The following is a 19395-nucleotide window of genomic DNA, read 5'->3' on the forward strand; positions in this document are numbered from 1 at the left end:
TGATATGATAAGAAGTCTTTGAAGTATCAATATGTATTGAAATTATTCTTGACAGTAGTTCCCTTTCTTCCACTACTCTCACATGGATTGTTATTGTTACTATGGGAGCTTTTCTTAAAGGTACAGTGTCTAAAAATGATCAACATGTGGTTTAGCCTTGCCTGTGTGTGTGTGTGTGTGTGTGTGTGGTGTTTTTCCTCCCACAGTCCAAAAACACAACACATTGGACACTCTATATTGACCGTAGGTGTGAGAGTGAGAGTGGGTGGTTGTTTGCCACTATGTGACCCTGTGATGGACGGCCAGGCAATCTGTCCAGGGTGTACCTTGCCTTTTAACTTTATGTCAGATGGGATTGGCACCAGCGCCCCCTCATGTGGAGGGTAAAGCGGTAGACGGCAAGTGAGTGAGTGTGGTTTAGCCCACAGTTAGCATCAAAAATCAATCAGTTTGTTCATTGTGGTCCAAAATACCGGCCTCTGTAGGGCTGACCCAACACTACAAACGCAAAAGGCTCATTCTGCGGTAAAGAGATATGACAAATCATACAAATAGGTTATTAATTGTACATTTCCTCCTTACTTATCTGCATGTATAAGGACATGTATCATAGCAATTACACAGCACTGAGCTGGCATCATTCTTATAAAGTACACATTCAATATGAGTTTGTGAAAGGGGGGGTAAAGAGGGAGGGGGGGGAGGGTAGGGAGGAGGAGGAGGAGGGGGGGGAGCCATAAAGACACAGGCAGACAGTCAGTGATGAAGACTTGTCTTTTCAGCCTGAGGCGAAGCAGTGCTTTACAGGTGTGTATGTTGGCAGTGACTGCTGTTCTACTCAGTCCCCAAACTGTTTGAGCAGCCTGTAATTATCTCATGCCCTGCCATGACGTGTCCTCGTGACGAATACACACACACACGCACACATGAACACTGTTAATACACACCCAGCTTGAGCTCCGTTTATTCTTAGACACACCCGATTAATCACGACGGGGGATGACTTTAGTAAAGTACACAGTCCTACCTTGTTCGCAGAGAATGTCTCTCAGCTCATGCCTCCCACTTCCAGTGTGAAGCACAGACACGGGGAGGATGACACAAGCGCACGCACGGCGAAAGTTTTGTTGTTTTCTTTCTGTGAAGGAGACAAAACAAAGTCGTGGACAAGAGTTCAGAGACGTCCTCCACTGCAGCGGGACATCAGTCTGTCACGACAGAGACAGTGGGACTCGGGATTCAGAGGCCATTCCAGTCATTTGTCAGATTTACCTTCGCCTGTTGTCAATCCGTCACCGTGTCCCGGCGGCAGCTGAGTGAGTGAGGGGCGTCGATGAGGAACCGCCGCGCGTGGAGATTTATGACGCTGTGACTCCCCCTTGTGGCGCAGGGGAGCGCTGCAGGACGGTGTGTCAGTGAGGAGGTGAAATGGAAACTGTAATAAACAAACAATAAATAGAATAAATACCCAAGTAACGCAATTAAGTGAGTCACCAAAACAACATATATTTATGAATAATGAATCAATAAACATCTTTTTTTAAAGATTATTTATTCTATAAATAATGTAACACTAATTATGATTGTGTTATGTTTTGGGGCTAAAACCATTACAATGTGTATTAGTGAGTGTTTCACACATGTGGGAGCCAAGGGAAAGATGGTAAACAAACTCGTTATTATTTATTATTAAAATAGTATTTATTAGTGATTACCTCTGCAATAACGTATTGTGTGGTTGCATTGAAAAGAAAGAAAGAAAGAACATTTATTTTCAAAGTTCAACACAAATTACAGGGTAAACTGTTAAACTAAGGTGAATGTTTCATAAAAGTTAATAAAAAAATAAAGGCAAAATGTGTTGCTGTTCCTGTTATAAAGTTGACTATGTATCAAGGTGAATATCTGTTTTACAGTTAGAATAATGTGGTGTAAAGAAAGAAAGAAAGAAAGAAAGAAAGAAAAAAAGAAAGAAAATATCCTATTTCAAATGACCATGCCATGACTTGCCATTGGGGGGCGCTTTCTTCATGTTGTGTTTGCATGTCAACAACTTGTTGAATTTGCATTTTGAACTTAAACAAAACAGAGAACAGGCTTTCAGGTGTGTCTAATCATCTGACATCCAGCAACAGTCTCTGGCGTCACGGTATTGCCAGTGTTGAACGTTTGCGTGTCACAGATATAGATATAGTGTATCTGCAGTTTCCTTTGGCACATGGCTTTTAAACTTGACACTTAACCTACAACACGGCGATTGGCGTGTCTCAGTGTTTACCCTCTCCACTCCACTTGTCAGGGAGCGGACAGTCACGCTGAGCCACGCCTATTGTCCATGTGCTCCATTCACCCAGTCCCTCATCCCCTCCGCGCCACACGCTCCGTAATTTGCATAATATGTGTATCAGTAGGGCAGCGCTCCCCTCGGCACATGCACAGCTCACATGCAGCTTGGCTTTACTGAACACACGAGCGCATACCACGGCTGAATAAGCTCATCAAACTCCCCTCAGCTACTCCCGCCCCCCACACCAATGAAAACGCACTAACGCGCGTGAAGGGGAGAGAGGGAGAGAGAGAGAGAGAAAAGACTCCGCGAGACACTAAGTGTGAGCCAAATCCCACACAAACACACACGAGACAAGTTGGAGCGAGCGAAAAGGCGGTCACATTTCCTCACCTGCAAACGTGATTGACGCGGGTGTCTGTATCAGTGGGTGTGTGCGTGTCGTGCCCGACACCCCGTTCATGGATATGCTGACTCTACTTTCTTGGAATCCATGAGAATCGCGTTATCTTCGCTCGTGCAACATCACACTCGCTCGCGCACATTATCCATAGCGCAGAAGACATCCAGGTGTCTCACTCACTCACCAGAACACACCACAAGAGAAGCGAGCTCGAACAGCCAACTGCCTGCTATTCACTGAGGAAGAACTTTACGCGCACTGGACGCGTTTCCATTGCTGCTGAGCCTCTTTGCGCTCCATGGAGCAGGTGTTTATTGACGAAAAGCCATTTCTTGACTTTCTCCTCTGTCTTCCCAAGACGTTTGCTCCAGTCTAGTGACACTCTTCCAGTTTATTTAAAGTTAACAACAACAACAACAACAAGAACCATGGATAACAGCCCAGGTAAGACTCTTTTAAACACTATGTCAACATGCATTCAGCCACCGCTTTATAAGAAAGTGATTATGTTGTTTAGCTCTCGTAATAATTACAACTCCATTATAATAGTAGTGCTGATTTTGACTTGTGAATCAGACTCGATTAACGGGTCTATGATTCACGTAAACGGCTGACTGACTTAAATTAGTTCTTAGCCTTCAATTAACAACACAAAACAAGCCTCAATCTAGGGTTTTTCTTATTTAATTGGCCAGTTATCAAAGATGAGAACTCATCTACTACACTGGGTTTGCAGTTGCATTAGTTTTTGTTTTTTATGACATGCACTAGAGCGAGTTTTGGAATAATACTGAGCTGAGATTCACGTGCACATTTTGGGAATACCGTGTACATTTTTTTACATTTACTTAAAGTTGTTTCTACCATCAGTATAAGTGCAACTCTAACCCTGGATTTCCACTGGACGCGGAACGGCCGCGGCGCGGTTCTGCTTCGTCCTCTCCCAAACGTCAATCCCCACCGGGCGCGTTACGGCAGCGGCGCGGAGCCTTGGGAGCCAGCGGTATTCACGGAAGATCGCGCGATAATCTCGAACGGACGCGAGATCCCGCGATATCATTTTAGCAGGACTTTATACTCACCATCCACTCCCAAAACTCCTGCAATTAAAAACCAGGCTTTGTCCTTTCTGACATTGTCCTTATAAGGATCTGTGGTGTCATAAAGGATTTTATATTTCTCCACTTCCATAATCAGTCTCTCGTCGTCCATTGTCTCCGAGACCCTCGGATCAAATGACTGTTGACCTGGGAGCACCGGTTATGACGTAACGTTGAGGTGAAGTTGTGACCTGCGTATTGTGTTTTATTTTGAAAGGGGGGCGGAAGTGTTTTACTTTGATACTGTGTCGGACTTCCTGTCTTGTGCGATCTGCTTCGTTGAAATTTATGAGGTTCAGCAGCGGCAACGGAAAAAATAGAACTGATTCCTATCGATAGCGCTGCGGCGCGGCGAGCCGCTTCTGGGCCGCTGCTGATCCGCGCCGCAGCGCGGCCGGTGGGAATGCTCACATTGATTAGAATGGAAGCGATTTGCAACGGCTACCGGGCCGCTGCCGTTCCGCGGCCGTTCCGCGTCCAGTGGAAATCCAGGGTAACAAAGTCTTTACGCAAAGCCTGAGCTGCAGCTCCACAGCGAACGGTCGTGAGGCAGAGCCCTTCCCGTTTCTCTTCATGAAAACAAACTCACGTGGAACCACAGTCCACGGTCTGTCACTGTGTCACAGCCGCAACTTGACTGCGCGCTCAGTCTGCGTCATTTCACAGGAGGAAAGGGAACTTCTGGTGTATTTGACGTGTTTGGTTTTTTTTTTTTTTTTTTCATTCTCTGCGGTACAAAAGTTGATAAACGCAAGTCCCTCTGTTAAGTGGTATTGGGCAGCCTTTCCTCGAGGTCAGCCAACGAAGAACATGCTTAAGTGGTTTCCTGAGTCATTTACAACAGCCACGGTCACGTTCCAGCACAGGTGATGGGCGCACCCAGTGCTCTTGAAAGCCACACTAAACCCACTCATTCTTATTTACATTAACAGCTGTAGTATTAGACGATAAAGTATTTGTTGTAAAAAGCGTTGGTGTTTATTTTGCCATTTTATTTAAATGACCGCACCATTTAACGTCGCATAAGTGTTCTGTCATTTTATTTCTTCCTCTCATAAGTGACCACCTTGAACTTGGGTCAGTGCCCTTTAATATCTTCACATTGTTAATGGAATGCACAAGACTTGTGAGTGATCCAAACAAAGCTCATAAACATCATAACAACCTGATATAAAATATGGCTGCTGTAGAGCTGCACTGTTGGGCTCATAAAGTCCAAGAGATAAAATGAGATTGTGTGTGTGTGTGTGTGTGTGTGTGTGTGTGTGTGACTATTTAGGACATTTTCTGGCATAAACACTGACCTTGTCAGGACCAGTTCCAAATGGAGACAAAAACCTGGTCCTATAAGCAGAACCTAATTTCTAAGGAATCGGTTAAGTTTAGGCATTAATACCAAACCCCTTATCTGGTTAAGATTAAGGGTTAAGGCTTTGATTAGTCAGTGCCAGTCTTAAAAAAAAGTAGCTGTGCATGTGTTCTTATCTCTTTGGGATGTTTTTCTAGTATTAACACTGACCTTATCAGGACCAGACTACAGGTCACACAACATATTTTCAGAGGTCCAATACTTATATAAATATAAGTATAAATCAGTTATGGTTAATATATGGTAAAGGTTATACATGCTGGCTGTGTGAGAGTTCATGTACAGAGATGACACTGTCAACTGATGGTTTAATGAGGATATATATCCCCACTGTCCCTGTGTTTGCACTGTGTTTGCACAGTTCATAAGCATATGAATACTGTGCATGTGATACTGATATGAAAGAAAATTATATCGGGATAAATATTATTATTATTATTGCTCAGACCTATTTTCAAGATACCTGGAGTGGCAGCGTTTTGAAGTGGCTGATTTTTATAATTTTTAATGATGTTTCAGTATTATGTTTCAGTTATTTATTCATCATTACTAAAAAACGATTTTGAGAGACCACATAATACATTTAGCTAATGGTAATCTGGGATTACGCTGTAATGGAAGAATCTCATAATTTAATGCATTTCTTCATGATGAAAACTCGAGTGTTAAGGCCACATGTTGACACATAAAGTTCACCACGTGCAACGTCTAGCTGACAGCGCACGCGCTGCTGCTACTGCAGCAGCAGCTGATGATGGTGACGATGACGATGCGCTGGTTAATTTGGCTCTTCGCTTTTAAGCTCCCCTGGCCGACGGGTGTAGCGAGCTGTGACTGTTGACTGGAGGCTCATCAGCTTCACGTCTAGTTCTTCCCACTGAAAGCTCCATCAAAAGCCTCCTCACGTGTCTTCCCTCGCAAAGCCGCGTGCGACACGAGACACCCGCCCCTCACGCCGCCCTCCCTCCTCCGCTGCTTCCCCTGTTCTCACGGACGCTACTGTGCTGATGCTGCCTGCAGTGGTGGTGGTGGTGGGGGTGAGCTTGGTCAGTGGGTCAGCGATTCCATGTATAAACTTGTGCCTCCCTTTCTATCGTCACGTTTCCACGCCTCATGCGCCTGTTGCCACCACCCTACACACGCACACACATACTGAATCACAGATTGCAGTTTGGCTGATGCTCAGTCAGTTCTGACTCTGTAACATCTGTCCCCAACTCATAATCGCTGGGTTCAGGTTGCAGATCCGCTTAGTGTGTGTTTGAGCTGGAACATGACTCCGCTGTCAAACATATCATTCCCCCTCTGATCTGCTGCAGAAACTGATACCAGCAGATTACAAAGACGTGGACAGTCAGTCCCCACACTTTGGCTCCTCCAAAGACAGTGTCAGTCCTGTGAAATCGATGATTTCAATATGTCCAGTCACAACTAACGACTCATAGCAGTGTTTGTGCCTGATACCAATATTGATATCACAACCTTGTGTATCTGATATCAGCCTGGAAGAGTTGTTTTACATCGTTTAAACTACTAAGCATCACATTTGTGCGGATGCAGTTACATTTTCCAACGTTTAATCCAGTTATTTTGACCAACATCGCACCAATACTGATACTGTGTATTGTGTCACTTCATCCCATAACAGCCAGGGTATCAGACTATAGGTTTAAAAATATAATCTGGTGTTATATAAATTATATAGCTGGAATGCGGTAGAAGAAGACACTAAGAGGCACGTAGATCGAGTTCTATCAAGTTCCTGTGATATTGACCTACTTACACAAGTCAGAGTTAATGAAGTCTACTGCAAAGACTCATGTGGCACATGCAGGCAGACTGGATGTGTTCAGTGGCACACAATAACTCCCACTTATTTTTCTCTGGCAGCATAATAAACACCCTATTGCTCTGCAGGACGCTAAGAGGCACACAAACATTATTTGTGTGCCTCTGATCTGTATGGCCATGCATATTTGTGGTGTATTATTAGGCGAGTACCAGTGAAAATTAAAGATTATAAAAAGAGAGAGAGAGGAGAGGAGGAGAGGAGAGCTGCCTGTGAACTGCTCACGTTTCTCTGCCTGCAGTCCCAGGCAGATTAGTGCTTGCACGGGTAGGCTAAGCATAAAATGGGCACCGAGGACTGACTGACTTCTTAATCAATGCTGTCTGCAGTGACCTAAATTTTAACTGCCGTGTGCACGCTGTGACAGTGCACAGAAAGCCTGATTGCCTGCATGGGAAATCCCACTGAGTGTGATAAAAACCATGAGAAAAACGATGTGAAATTTAGTGTAACACCACTGTGTCAGGATGGTGCCGTGATACTAATGTTGCCTTATACCAATCCAGGTATCACCTATAGAAAAAAAATCAAAAAATCGCTGACAAGAAATGTTTCATAATAGAACTCTTTCTCTGGGTTAGGGTTAGGGTTACTCAAAGCTGCTTTACACTACAGTTTTGCCATTCACACCCATAATAATACAGCACATATGCAGCACTTTTTCTCAATCTTTCATACCCATTCACACACTACCTTACAGTCATCAGGAGCAAATTGAGGTTAAGCGTCTTTTCCATATACTTTAAATTGCCCCACCATAATTAACATTTTTTTTATACTTGTCATGAAAATACAAGGCATTTTCCTACAGCTGTGTGTGTGCGAATGGCGCATGCAATACATTTTCTCATGTGTACCTGTCACTTGGGTTCTGTTGCACCCGAGAGTGAAACACATGCATGCAACCGCACGTAAGTGCTGCTATAGATTAAATTCATTCTGCATAAAGGGAAAATGCTATTCTTTGTCAGAGCAACACAGTTGATACAACCGGTTTTGGCTCATGGACTAAAAGGCTTGGGCCGGCCCTGCTGCCAACATTGGCATATAAAGAGTAATGCTGCCAACCAATGAGATGATTGTACAGTAATAACAGTTTGCAGCCTGTGATGATACTGAAAACTTTATCACTGTAGAATGCCATCTAATTTAATGTTTCTACTATGACTAAAACTGTTGATTGTTCTGGTTCCCGCCCATCACAAGCCTACTGGAATGCAGACTGTAAAAAAAAAAAAAAAAAAAAAAAAGTTTATTGACACAGTTTACAACACTATGACTCTATAGGGTTCATTGATAAACTACATGTGAGTCTTCAATGTGTTTGGGTGGAGTCAGGGCTAGGCCACCACTGTCTTTATGTAAGCTCAAGAAGAGGTGAGGCCCCAGCTACAGTCTGTCTGTGGCTCTGGCATGAGTCAACAAATCCATGGACACGTGCTGGTGGAGGGATTATCCAAACTAAACAAATACCTTGTGCGGCAAAGGGCAACACATAGCAACTGCAGGGACAAGCCTGTCACACTTATTATGCATGATTTCCACAACAGGGCTGGGTTGTTGTAACAACTGAGCATTATCATGAATTGTGGATGATGGAAATCATAGGCACGTTGACATTTTCTCGGCTACACGTGCAAGTCAGTCACGAGCAAAGTTTTTTTAAAGAGGACCCATATGGGTTTCTGTATAATTTGGATATTTTAGTTTGTATGTAAAGTTGTTAGTTAATGTCCCCTCATGCCTGGGGAGCTTCTCGCTCATTAACTTATAAAACTTATAAACACAATAGTCCGACTTCAGGTTGTTGTGTATTCAACACGAGGCTGACTTGGTTCGGGCAGTAACCGTGTCAGCAGTCCATGCATGTGAGGCGGCGGTCAGGTGTCGTGCTGCTGGCTGGCGCTGGGCACGCTGCCGGGGGGAGCGCGCGCTATCATTGGAGCGGAGGCAGCAGCAGACCCAACAGACACGTGAGACCCATCGCGTCTCAGTCTCATCCGCAACGCATGACTGGAAATGCGCGTTAGAGGAAAAGGATGCGAGTGAAGCAAAAACGTATAAGGACAGTAACATATTCCATACTGTACTTGTATTTATAAATACTGCACTGACATGACATGACGCAGGGATCAGCGCTCAGGAAGACGGTGACTGCTTTGTTGCTGGGCTGCCAGCGGTATTTTTAGCGCCCACTTTATCCGCTTGAGCGCATCATTACGTCTATTAAACTCAGGATGAGGCAACGGCGCTGCAAAACCTCCGAGTTCCTCTCTGCTGCCAAGAGGTTGTTGTGCATTACATTACATCACATAGGCTACAACTTTGTAGAGAAGCTGAACGGTTTCTATAGGAAATTAGGATGGCACTTATGTTAAAAAGCGGTCACTAAGATAAAGATAAAATAAAATGAAATGATGGAATATCTTCAGAGAAGAAATCTGGGTGCAGAAACTACTACCAAGAACTATAGGGACCTCCCTTAGCAACTAAGTGTGTTTCCACCACATGAACTCGGATATAAATGAAAGTACTGTGTATTTCTTTTGGCCCCATAAAGGGCCCTGCTCAGGGGTTACTTTACTACTACTAAGGATAGTCCAGGAACATTCTTGGTGGAGCTTGAAGCGCTGAAAACACATGGTTGTTGGATGTAGGATTAATTCTCCCTCAAAATCAGGAGTGGTTCATAGACAGAGCTGTTGGCAGCGTCCATCTTCTTCGTGATTTTTGCTTCACTTTAAGAAGAAAATTGTCTACAACCACAAATTTCAAGAGGAAACAGCCTTTCTGACTAGATCAGAAAGGCTATAAAAAAGCATATAAAAGCGGAGTCCTATAGTCACATGTATCCTCTGCAATAGGTTCTCAATATTGTATAAAGCCCTTACAGAGTGGGCAAAAAAAAAAATGCAACTGAATGGGCTAAGAGGCTACACCTGACCCTAAAATATGATTTAAAATCTGAAATCTGTCCAATCCTTCTCTCATCTGCAGGATTTGGAGGGGTCATCCTGTATGCAGGCTCCTCAGGCAGTGCCAGTCCCAGCCCTGGCAGCCCCTCCAGCGGGTACCAGACACAGTCGCCCTCTTCACACTCCCAGCCCTCATCTCCAGAGGAGGTTACTTTCACGGAGATTGGGCCACTGAAACAGAGGGCATCGGGGCGCACCACCCCATCCTCCAAACTGATATTCCAGTTCCCAGATGTCTACAGTGGCCCTTCAGTAGCAGCCACTCCACAGCATACCTATGCACACCCCATCGCAGGAAAGAGGCCATGCGGCATCCCAGGAACTTTCACCAGTAAGTGTTTTCCTCACAGTCAGTATGGTTAACGATTAATCATTGATGTGGTTTCTTCTCTAACTATATCTTTATGCTTCTTCAGAAACTGGTGGAATGGTCCTGCTTTGCAAAGTCTGTGGCGACATCGCATCTGGTTTCCACTATGGAGTGCATGCATGCGAGGGTTGCAAGGTAAAAAAGCCCCACGATAAAAAACATAAAATGATTAAACAACGTATTGCATTTGATTAACCAGTTCCACATCATATGTGTGTGTTTCAGGGGTTTTTCCGACGCAGCATCCAGCAAAACATCAATTACAAGATGTGCGTGAAGAATGAGAACTGTCTGATCATGCGCATGAACCGAAACCGTTGCCAGCACTGCCGTTTCAAGAAATGCCTCTCTGTTGGCATGTCGAGAGATGGTGAGACATCCTGACACATTTTTAATGAGAGAGACCCTCATGCATTTCTGTAAGAATACCACAGTGCCCTGATTAGCCAAAGCAGCGGGGAAATATGCAGGCAGAAAGAAGTGCAGTACTGATATGTAGGTCTGTTTGAAAAATGTAATGCGGAAAGTCTTTTGAGGTCATCGTGCCAGTAGCTCAGTCACTCCCTCCCTCAGTAGACCTGCACCTGCCTTCCTCTATTGTGTCACTGCTCTGCTAAAGATTACCATCTGGCCTTGCATCACTACCCAAGATTCTCAGTGTCTTTCTTTTGCCCTTTGCAGCATCTTACTGCATTACCGTTACCTATAAACTCCTGTTAACTTCGGCCCCTCCTCCTCCTCCTCCATGTACCCACCATGTTCCCTCAGCTCGCTTGCATCTCAACCCTCAGACAATGATTTATGAGAAGAGGAGCCCAGAAGTCCCCAAAGCTATCTATCATCCGGAAAACTGCAGCAAACACAGGAATTATTTTGGGAAAATGAAACAGGGTCAACCTGATTACCTTGTGTGTGCCTATAGAACATCTCATTGCAATTAATGAGGGGTAGGGCAACAATTAAGATGATGTAAAAAAAAAATTTAAAAAGAAAGAAAAAAAGTTTTGGTCACTGTGACAGAATTTGTTTAGTGTGACGCAAACATTATCTAGTTTAAGCTCTGATTGTTGAACATTGATTGATCACCTGATCACAGATTCAGATAACAGCTGCGCTGACCTAGAAAAACAATGCAGAATTGGGCCTATAGTGTACTCATACATCATGACCTACTTGGTGTAGTTTTCCTGTCTTCACCCGGCAGTGCCCTGCATTGCCTAATCTAGTAAAGAGGTTAGTGTTATTTCTACGTGTGCTTGACATTTCTGGTGCACGGAAAAAATAGGGTGGCAAAACGCAACTCAGTCAGAGAAGAAACAGTTAGGTCGACCCTCATGAAGGAGATTTTCAAAAAAAAGTATAAAAGACCACAACCTAGAAACCCCTTTTTGCTCAGTTTCAACCATGACAAAAACAGGAAAACCACATGCAACTGCCTGCAGCCCACAATAAACAGTACACCCTGATTTCCTACCCAGCATTTATGTGACTTTGAATCTGTTTGGTGCATTATAGCACTACTCTTTCTCTAACCAGAACAAAATCTTATGATAGGAATTAATGTCATTACCATCATCATGAAGGGACTCTGCAGAGATAGATCGTTTATCACATGGAGAGACATGGAAATAATGGTGCATTGTTTTACAAATATGCTGCCATGCAAAAATCTGGTGCTTTACTTGCAAAAGTCTTTGAAGCTGTACCACCACAACTTTTCTGCTCTAAACCTCTTGCATGCGCACACATACACACACACACACGCACGCACTTTCAATTTATCACAGTCTCACAGGCCAGTTCTTATAATTTACTTACTGCTACACTCAAGTATGCACTTGAAGGACCAACTTGGTCCTTCTTCCCTCTCACGATCCACCTCTCAGTGCCAGTGACATCACGATCATGTTGCCCCACTGCCCTACTTACAAATGCAGGGAGGGAGAGGGAGAGGAAGGAGACAGGGCTGGAGAGAGGAGAGGATGAGGCAGATGGTAGCAGGGGATCTATAAATAGCCTCTCCAGCTGATGGTTACTGTGGGAAAGGGGGGTCAGAGATTTAAGTGGAGAAAGTTTTCCTCTCACAACTTATATGATTCTCCTTGAAAATATTCAGGACTTGAGGTGTTCAAGCATCTGATATGAGCATGTGTTTAAGAGATACAATGGGTAAATGTTTAACCAAGATTACATTTGCAGTCCTGTGCCTTCCCAACCAAGCAACATTGTAACACACTGATAACATTTATTTAAAGGGAAGTGGAAAAAGTTGAAAAAATAAAGCACAATACATGTCAAGTGTAAATCTCCATGTTGCCACAGAGGCTGGAGGCTAATCTGTCTACCCTGACCTCTGTTACAGCTGTGCGTTTCGGCCGCATCCCTAAGAGAGAGAAGCAGCGACTTCTGGATGAGATGCAGAGCTACATGAATAGCCTGAATGAGTCAGCTGCCATGGACATGGACTCAACTACAGTGAGAGACACTCTCCCCAAAATAGAAGATAACACCTCCAAAGAGGCCATTGGTGCCATTTCCAGAGCGTACCGTGACATCTTCACCAACAGCAACAGCAACATCCAGGAGAGAGTAGCCAAGAAAACCACCGTCACCACTACTACCACCAACAATAACAACAACACCACCTCTCTCTACTCTCAGGATGCCACTTTTCCCAAAGTCTCATCTCACCCCAACTTCACCCAGAGTTATCAGTCTTGCCCTGTTGCCCCTGCCACCCTAAGCCCAGCTGCCCCCAATGACAATCATCCTACATTCCACAGTGTGGACAACAACCGCTACACCTACTTTGTGTCAGCAAATCACAATCATAACCAGTTTAATGGAACAGCACTTCAGAGCAGCACCTCAGTCAGTCATAATAATTTTTGCAATGCAGGAAGTGTCACAAATCAGCCATCCTGCCCATGGAAATTAGCTCCAGGAGCTAAAGTGCTGGTAAGTGCAGGAAGCATCTAGTCGATGAGATTAAGGCTCCATTGTTATATCTTGTTTGATCAACCATTTTTCATTCTTGGTCTGTCTTTCTTTTAGGCTTGTCCTCTGAATGCATGCCCTGTATCAGGAGCAGAGCGCACGAGTCAGGAGATATGGGAATCGTTCTCTCAGTGTTTCACACCTGCTGTCAAGGAGGTTGTCGAGTTTGCCAAGGGCATTCCAGGATTCCAAGAGCTTAGTCAACAAGACCAAGTCATGCTGCTCAAGTCAGGCACCTTCCAGGTACTGATGCATATTTCAAACGGTTATTAAAGTAATATTACTATTATAAAATGCTAAATGTGTCATTGCATTTCAAATGTGTCTTATGTTCCTCTTGTTTTCTATGCCACTTGTGTGTTTAGGTCCTGATGGTTAGGTTCTGCACCTTGTTCAATGCTGAAGAACGTACAGTGACCTTCCTTAATGGACAAACTTACCCACTCTCTACCCTTCGAGGTTTGGGCATGGGCTCCTTGCTGGATGCAATGTTCGAGTTCAGTGAGAAGTTGGGCTCTCTGGGGCTAGAACCAGATGAAATGGCCCTCTTCATGGCTGTGGTACTGGTCTCTGCAGGTGAGACAGGGGCATAATTCATACTTGTGTGTGGGGGGAGGACTGTGATACTAATAATAGTAATAATGAATTGCATGTGGCTGTCAACCACTTACCCTGGCATCCTCTGTTCTCAGATCGTTCTGGCATTTCAGATACGTGGGCTGTGGAGCAGCTCCAGGAGGGTCTGATTCGTGCCCTGCGGTCACTGATCAACCGACGTCGTCCAGACGACACCACCCTCTTTCCAAAACTCCTCCTGCGCCTGCCAGACTTGCGCACCCTCAACAATCTACACTCTGACAAACTGTTGGCCTTTCGCATTGACCCTTGAGCAGGCTCATGGAACACACAGACAAAAACTTTTTTTACACAAATGTATACAGTACACAACATTAACATAACCTTCCAAGCCTCCTGCAAATTACACAAAAAAGGAATTTTGCACCTGAGGACCATGCAGTGTTTTATAAACATATAACCTTGTGTACATTAACCATAACACCTCTTGAAAGACAGTATTCCCTAAAAAATAGTGTAGAGTTACTATTATCCTTTTTGACAGATCACTTTCTGCATTCACTCCTTATATCCAAAGTAATTAAAAATAAAAGCAAGTTGACTTTTGTTTATTCCTTAAGTCGCACAGTTTCAACAGGTCATCACTGAGCGGCAAATGAAAGATGACATATTGTAGACAGTTATTAAATATGTTTATCACTTAGTACAACGTTTATTACATAGGGACCATTAGTGATGATTGACCGTGAGTCAGTTTGTATTTAAGGGAAAGGGAACCTGTATATAATATGAAGCAAAACCAGAAATATTAAGACAATTGTGTATCACTCTTTCACAAATAAGCCATCTACATTAGCACTGGAATGAGACCACTATTTCAATGTTTCGCTTGTAAACAATGGGCTGCATTGTGTCTTTTATTATTTTTGACTAATCTTCCAGATTTCATTGGTCAATGTAAGTTAACAAAAAAAGATCTGTCTGCATTAATTCTATCACAAGTAGCAGATGGAGAGGCTCCATGCATGTTGGACTTTATAATTCCTTTGTATATTTTTGTACATATTATTTCACCCTAGTGTTTATGTATCAATGACTGAACTGGTATATATGCAAGGGATTGTACAGATGAGTTCAGTGTAAAGAAGAATGTATTGACCTTCCTGTACTGGATTAGGGTTTGGCCATTGCCAAGGGGGCTTTACAAAGGAGACGGTGGTCGGGATTCTCAGATAGCTTTAGTCTCACGTCTTGCTATCAGATGATGTATAACCAACCAGCACAATCCCTCAAATCACCAGCATTTGCTCCACATGCACCCTTCCTCTGCCCAAAATGTTTGTCATACAAACACAAGAGATATTTTTGGGTGAGAGATCTTATTCGATTGGTCTTCTCACTGTTTTGCTTGTTTGATTATGGCTGATTGAGCACATCTTGTATATTTTGTAAATTTGTCTTCCTATATAGAAATGATCTAATGATATAAAGTTTGAATTATGTATTATTCCGCTTGTGTCTCTTTCTTTTGTGTCTACTTTTGTAAAAAAGCAAAAAAGGGAACGATGTGTGATGCATAAACATAAATGTACATTGTTGCTATCTGTGTCTCTACAGTCTGCATATTGAATTGGGCCTGCACTCAGAGTACAACTACATAACCTCACCATCCAGTGGTGGGCTTCACTGTTGCCCTAATGGACAAAAACGCTGCTCACTAAAGTGCCCTCTTGAGTCACAACACCCCACACTAAAGTACCATCTACAGTGGTAAAAACATGAGGAAGTGTCCTACTTCATGTGGCCTCTAAAGCAAAATATAAATTAAAAAAATTGTTACTAAAGGAGTGCGTTTCTAGGAGTGCCCTTGCAACTTTGTTTCCTTCCAATCAAAAATGATGCTGTCATGAAGATTCCTACTGTCCCTACATGACAGTGTCTCAAAGAGTGTCCGTAGGGGAAATGACACCCAGTGCTGTACAGAAAATGCCCATCTTGGTGATAGGAAGTGTGTTGTAAAGAGTTTCCCTATAGATACATACGTGTGTGTGAGAATGTGGGAAAGTATACACTGTCCCACCAGTGTGCTTGCCCCTGCCCTTCCAAATGTCTGTGCACGCCACTGTTACCATCACTATTATGTTGTGCACACCTGGTACATTTTGTTTCAATCAGAAAACAAGGAAAGGCTAGCTAATTTAGCCTACATGGCTAATTACTAGAAAAAAATATAATTCAACCTTGATTAAACGGCCCCTCTGAGAAAGCTTGAGCACGGGGTGCATTGGAACGTCTTCTCCTTCCCTGAAAATGAAAAAAACAAACAAAGTGTGAACGCCATCTTGTGGTAAAATTATATAAGACATATCCCGGAAGTTGTATGTTAGCCAGTGAAAGACACTCTTGTTTGTCTGCGTCGTGTCGCTGTGAATCACTAAGTGCAATGTTGTCACTTGGGACATCGTCAGCAATATGATGGGACCCTGGTCAAACGACACGGTAAGACATTACTACATAGTATGAAAACAAACAGAGGGAAAACTGACCGAGTTACTGCTAATATACGGTAGCATGTTAGCTTATAGGCTACAGTTAGCTACGTGACTATAGAGCATGCAGATACATTTGGGAAATATAAAGTAGTTACGCGTTAAAATAACATGCATCATCGGCCACGAATCGGTATGTAAACAGTCAATGCACACACGAGTAATGTGCTGTTACAAGTAAAATTGTGTGGCTTTATTTAGTAAACGAACTTTTAAAAGTAGAGGGGTTTCTTTTAATTAGCAAAGAATGATCAATTTGAGCCGGATGTAAACCAGGATGTTAACTTTTCGCAGGCAATGCGAAAGGTAATCAGATAACACCTGACCAGGCTATACATTGTCTCTGGAGTCGACTAACTTTAAGTAAAGTACAGGTCTTTATTGTCAGCTGTCATCACCAACTATTCTTCCGGCGCTAGATTTTCCTTGCGATAAAGACTGGCGCCTAAGCGTTTTAAGGGTAAAGTAGCTCTACATAAAATGTCACTATTTATTTATTCAATACAGGCTATAGCTCAGTATATCTACTATCGTTGTTTGTTTCCCTTTTCACTTGAATATATGAGAATTCTCTTGTTAGATGTTATGTGCAATATTCATTGTTTATCTACCTCATTGTTGAGTGGTTTGTGTTTCGTGGAATGCATTAAGTCCATTGCAACACTGCAGTGCAATCTCCCTTTTGAGATTCATTCATTCATTTTAGACAAAAACTGGAAGACACCTTTATTCTTCAAACCTAAAAAGGATAGGTTGAATTTATTGCTTTCATCCATAGGAAATAGTAAAACAAAATGCTATTCTTTACTGTAGTGTGTATCTTTTAAATATTAATGTTCAAACCATTGTCAGATGAGTTCACACAATGCCGATTAGGCCTTTCAGCTCCATATTTCTCTTGTTGTTGTGCCTGTGGAGACACAGTGATGCATTTTACATCACAACTGACAGAGGGAAGGTGGAACCCATTCTTGGAGACAGGAGTGTGGTGAATGAGGGTTGATAGAAGAATTTAAAGGTTAAAGGTTCTCTGAACGAGGTTGTGAGATACTCCCTCAAGCCTTGGGTCGCAGACAGACATGTCTGCTCTTCTGCCTGTCCTACTCAGCTTGTTGTCTCACCAAGCTTTCCAGAGATTACTTTGTTTTGATTTTTGGTCGTGTCCTGGGGGGTCTGTCCACATCCCTGCTGGCCACCACATTTGAAGCCTGGTACGTGCACCGACATGTAGATGTCCATGATTTTCCCAAGGAGTGGATCCCCAGCACCTTCACCAAAGCTGCTACTTGGAACCACGGACTTGCTGTGGGAGCAGGACTGGTAGCTAACTTGCTGGCTGAGTGGCTCCACTTGGGGCCAGTAGCTCCCTTTCTCCTGGCTGTCCCCTGTCTGATGTGCTGTGGCTGGGTGTTGATAACAGACTGGGGCAAGGAAGATGCTGAAGGAGGTCCTGAAGGAAACAAACAGACACTACTTGGCACTTCAAATGGAGGTGTGACTCATTTGTCTGCAAAGGCCCGTTTCTTCCGCAGCTGCCATGAGGGGCTGCGTTGCCTGCTGTCAGACAGGAGAGTCATGCTCTTGGGTGGAGTGCAGGCTCTGTTTGAAAGTGTCTTGTACATTTTTGTTTTCCTGTGGACCCCAGTACTGGACCCTCATGGACCCCCTTTGGGAATAGTGTTCTCCTGCCTGATGGCGGCCAGCATGGCTGGCTCCTTGCTGTACCGCCTAGCCACTTCCACTCGCTACCATCTACAGCCTGGCCATGTGCTCTGTCTGGCTGTGTTGATGGCTTTCTTTTCTTTCTTCATGTTGACATTTTCCACTGCTCCAGGCCAGCCCAGACCTCATGAATCCTTCTGGGCCTTCCTGCTGCTGGAGCTGGCCAGTGGCCTCTACTTCCCAGCAGTCAGTTTTCTCCAGGGCAGGGTTATCCCAGAGGAGAAGCGGGCTAGTGTGCTGGCCTGGTTCCGGCTGCCTCTGCACCTGCTGGCCTGCTTGGGGCTGCTGGCACTTCATGGGGAAGTATCAGGAGCAGGTGGAGGGGAAGCTGGCAGCGGCACCAGACACATGTTTGGGGGCTGTGCCGTCATGATGTTGGCAGCTTTGATGGCTGTTGTTAGTTTGTTCACTCTGGGCAGAAATGACACAGAGCTAAGACTGGAGGGAACCAGGGGGGAGGGGGAGATGGACTGAGGAGAAAGGCCACATATCCTTTAATGCTTTACTGGTATGAATTACACCAGTTTAGCATGACTAAATAAAAAATCTATATGGCCAGGGTAGTTTTCTTGTTGTCAAATATATCATTGAAGAAAATCAAAGCCTAAAGGATGAGGACTAATTTAATATTTTTTATATGTTTAACTTGTTACTTTTTGGGGACTTACTTTTTCTTATTGTGTGAGGATGCTTAAGGAACATGGATATATTAACCTGCAGTAAAAACTTTATCATCTATACATGATAATATGTGATTGCCTTAATGTAATCACCTACAGGGAAAGAGAAAGATGTGTTTGTCAGGAATGAAGTTTAATTCATGTCACTTGCCCACAGCCACACAGGGATAGGTAATTCTGAAGGCATGGACAGACCTATTTACTTGGATCTGAATGAAAAAGAAATATGGTGACAACTAGCATGACTATCTGAATGCCTCTGCTTTACAATTTCCCTACAGTTCTTTTACTGCCAGTTTACTGGTTGTTACATTTTTGTCTGGTTTATTTTGAATACTTATTCTGTGCCATCTGCAGGGTATTTTATCTCTATTGTCTCAACATTTCCACACTTTTAAATAAAGTGCTATTGTAAACAGTACATATCAGTGTTTTATTTGAATCTGTATCTTGTAGCACATTGATGTTTTATTAGATTTATGCTGTCAATTTACTACATTTTTTAAATGAGTACCTCA

General features: G+C 43.5%; 3 protein-coding genes across 3 annotated transcripts in view; 2 read left to right on the plus strand and 1 right to left on the minus strand.

The window, feature by feature from the left end:
- rarga (retinoic acid receptor gamma a) overlaps window positions 1-1398 on the minus strand; it is a 45852-nt gene extending 44454 nt beyond the window's left edge. The window contains exons 1-2 of the mRNA XM_058643937.1: window positions 1273-1398; window positions 1028-1138 (exon numbers count right to left, since the gene is read on the minus strand). The gene's annotated coding sequence lies outside the window, so the exon portion shown is untranslated. The remainder of the gene's footprint in view (window positions 1-1027; window positions 1139-1272) is intronic.
- A 1226-nt stretch (window positions 1399-2624) lies between these two features.
- On the plus strand, window positions 2625-15433 carry LOC131469087 (nuclear receptor subfamily 1 group D member 1-like). Its single transcript, XM_058643935.1, has 8 exons — window positions 2625-3134; window positions 10006-10314; window positions 10400-10488; window positions 10579-10723; window positions 12716-13311; window positions 13408-13593; window positions 13716-13926; window positions 14043-15433. The coding sequence occupies exons 1-8, from the start codon at window positions 3119-3121 to the stop codon at window positions 14237-14239; spliced, it is 1749 nt and encodes a 582-aa protein (XP_058499918.1). The 5' UTR covers window positions 2625-3118; the 3' UTR covers window positions 14240-15433.
- Window positions 15434-15855: 422 nt separating this feature from the next.
- mfsd5 (major facilitator superfamily domain containing 5) lies at window positions 15856-19298 on the plus strand. The gene is made up of 2 exons (XM_058642206.1): window positions 15856-15934; window positions 17515-19298. The coding sequence occupies exons 1-2, from the start codon at window positions 15856-15858 to the stop codon at window positions 18669-18671; spliced, it is 1236 nt and encodes a 411-aa protein (XP_058498189.1). The 3' UTR covers window positions 18672-19298.
- The last annotated feature ends 97 nt before the right edge of the window (window positions 19299-19395 follow it).

The sequence above is a fragment of the Solea solea genome, chromosome 11 (genome assembly GCF_958295425.1).
Source record: "Solea solea chromosome 11, fSolSol10.1, whole genome shotgun sequence".
Taxonomy (NCBI): Eukaryota; Metazoa; Chordata; class Actinopteri; order Pleuronectiformes; family Soleidae; genus Solea; species Solea solea.

Bases quoted from the DNA above. Each gene is read 5' to 3' on its own strand.
- LOC131469087 (XM_058643935.1), top strand. The intron at 10,489-10,578 runs GTAAAAAAGCCC...TGTGTGTTTCAG, and splicing joins ATGCATGCGAGGGTTGCAAG to GGGTTTTTCCGACGCAGCAT. The intron at 10,724-12,715 runs GTGAGACATCCT...CCTCTGTTACAG, and splicing joins TGTTGGCATGTCGAGAGATG to CTGTGCGTTTCGGCCGCATC.
- mfsd5 (XM_058642206.1), top strand. From the start codon at position 15,856: ATGACAGTGTCTCAAAGAGTGTCCGTAGGGGAAATGACACCCAGTGCT. The intron at 15,935-17,514 runs GTGTGTTGTAAA...TCTCTGAACGAG, and splicing joins GCCCATCTTGGTGATAGGAA to GTTGTGAGATACTCCCTCAA.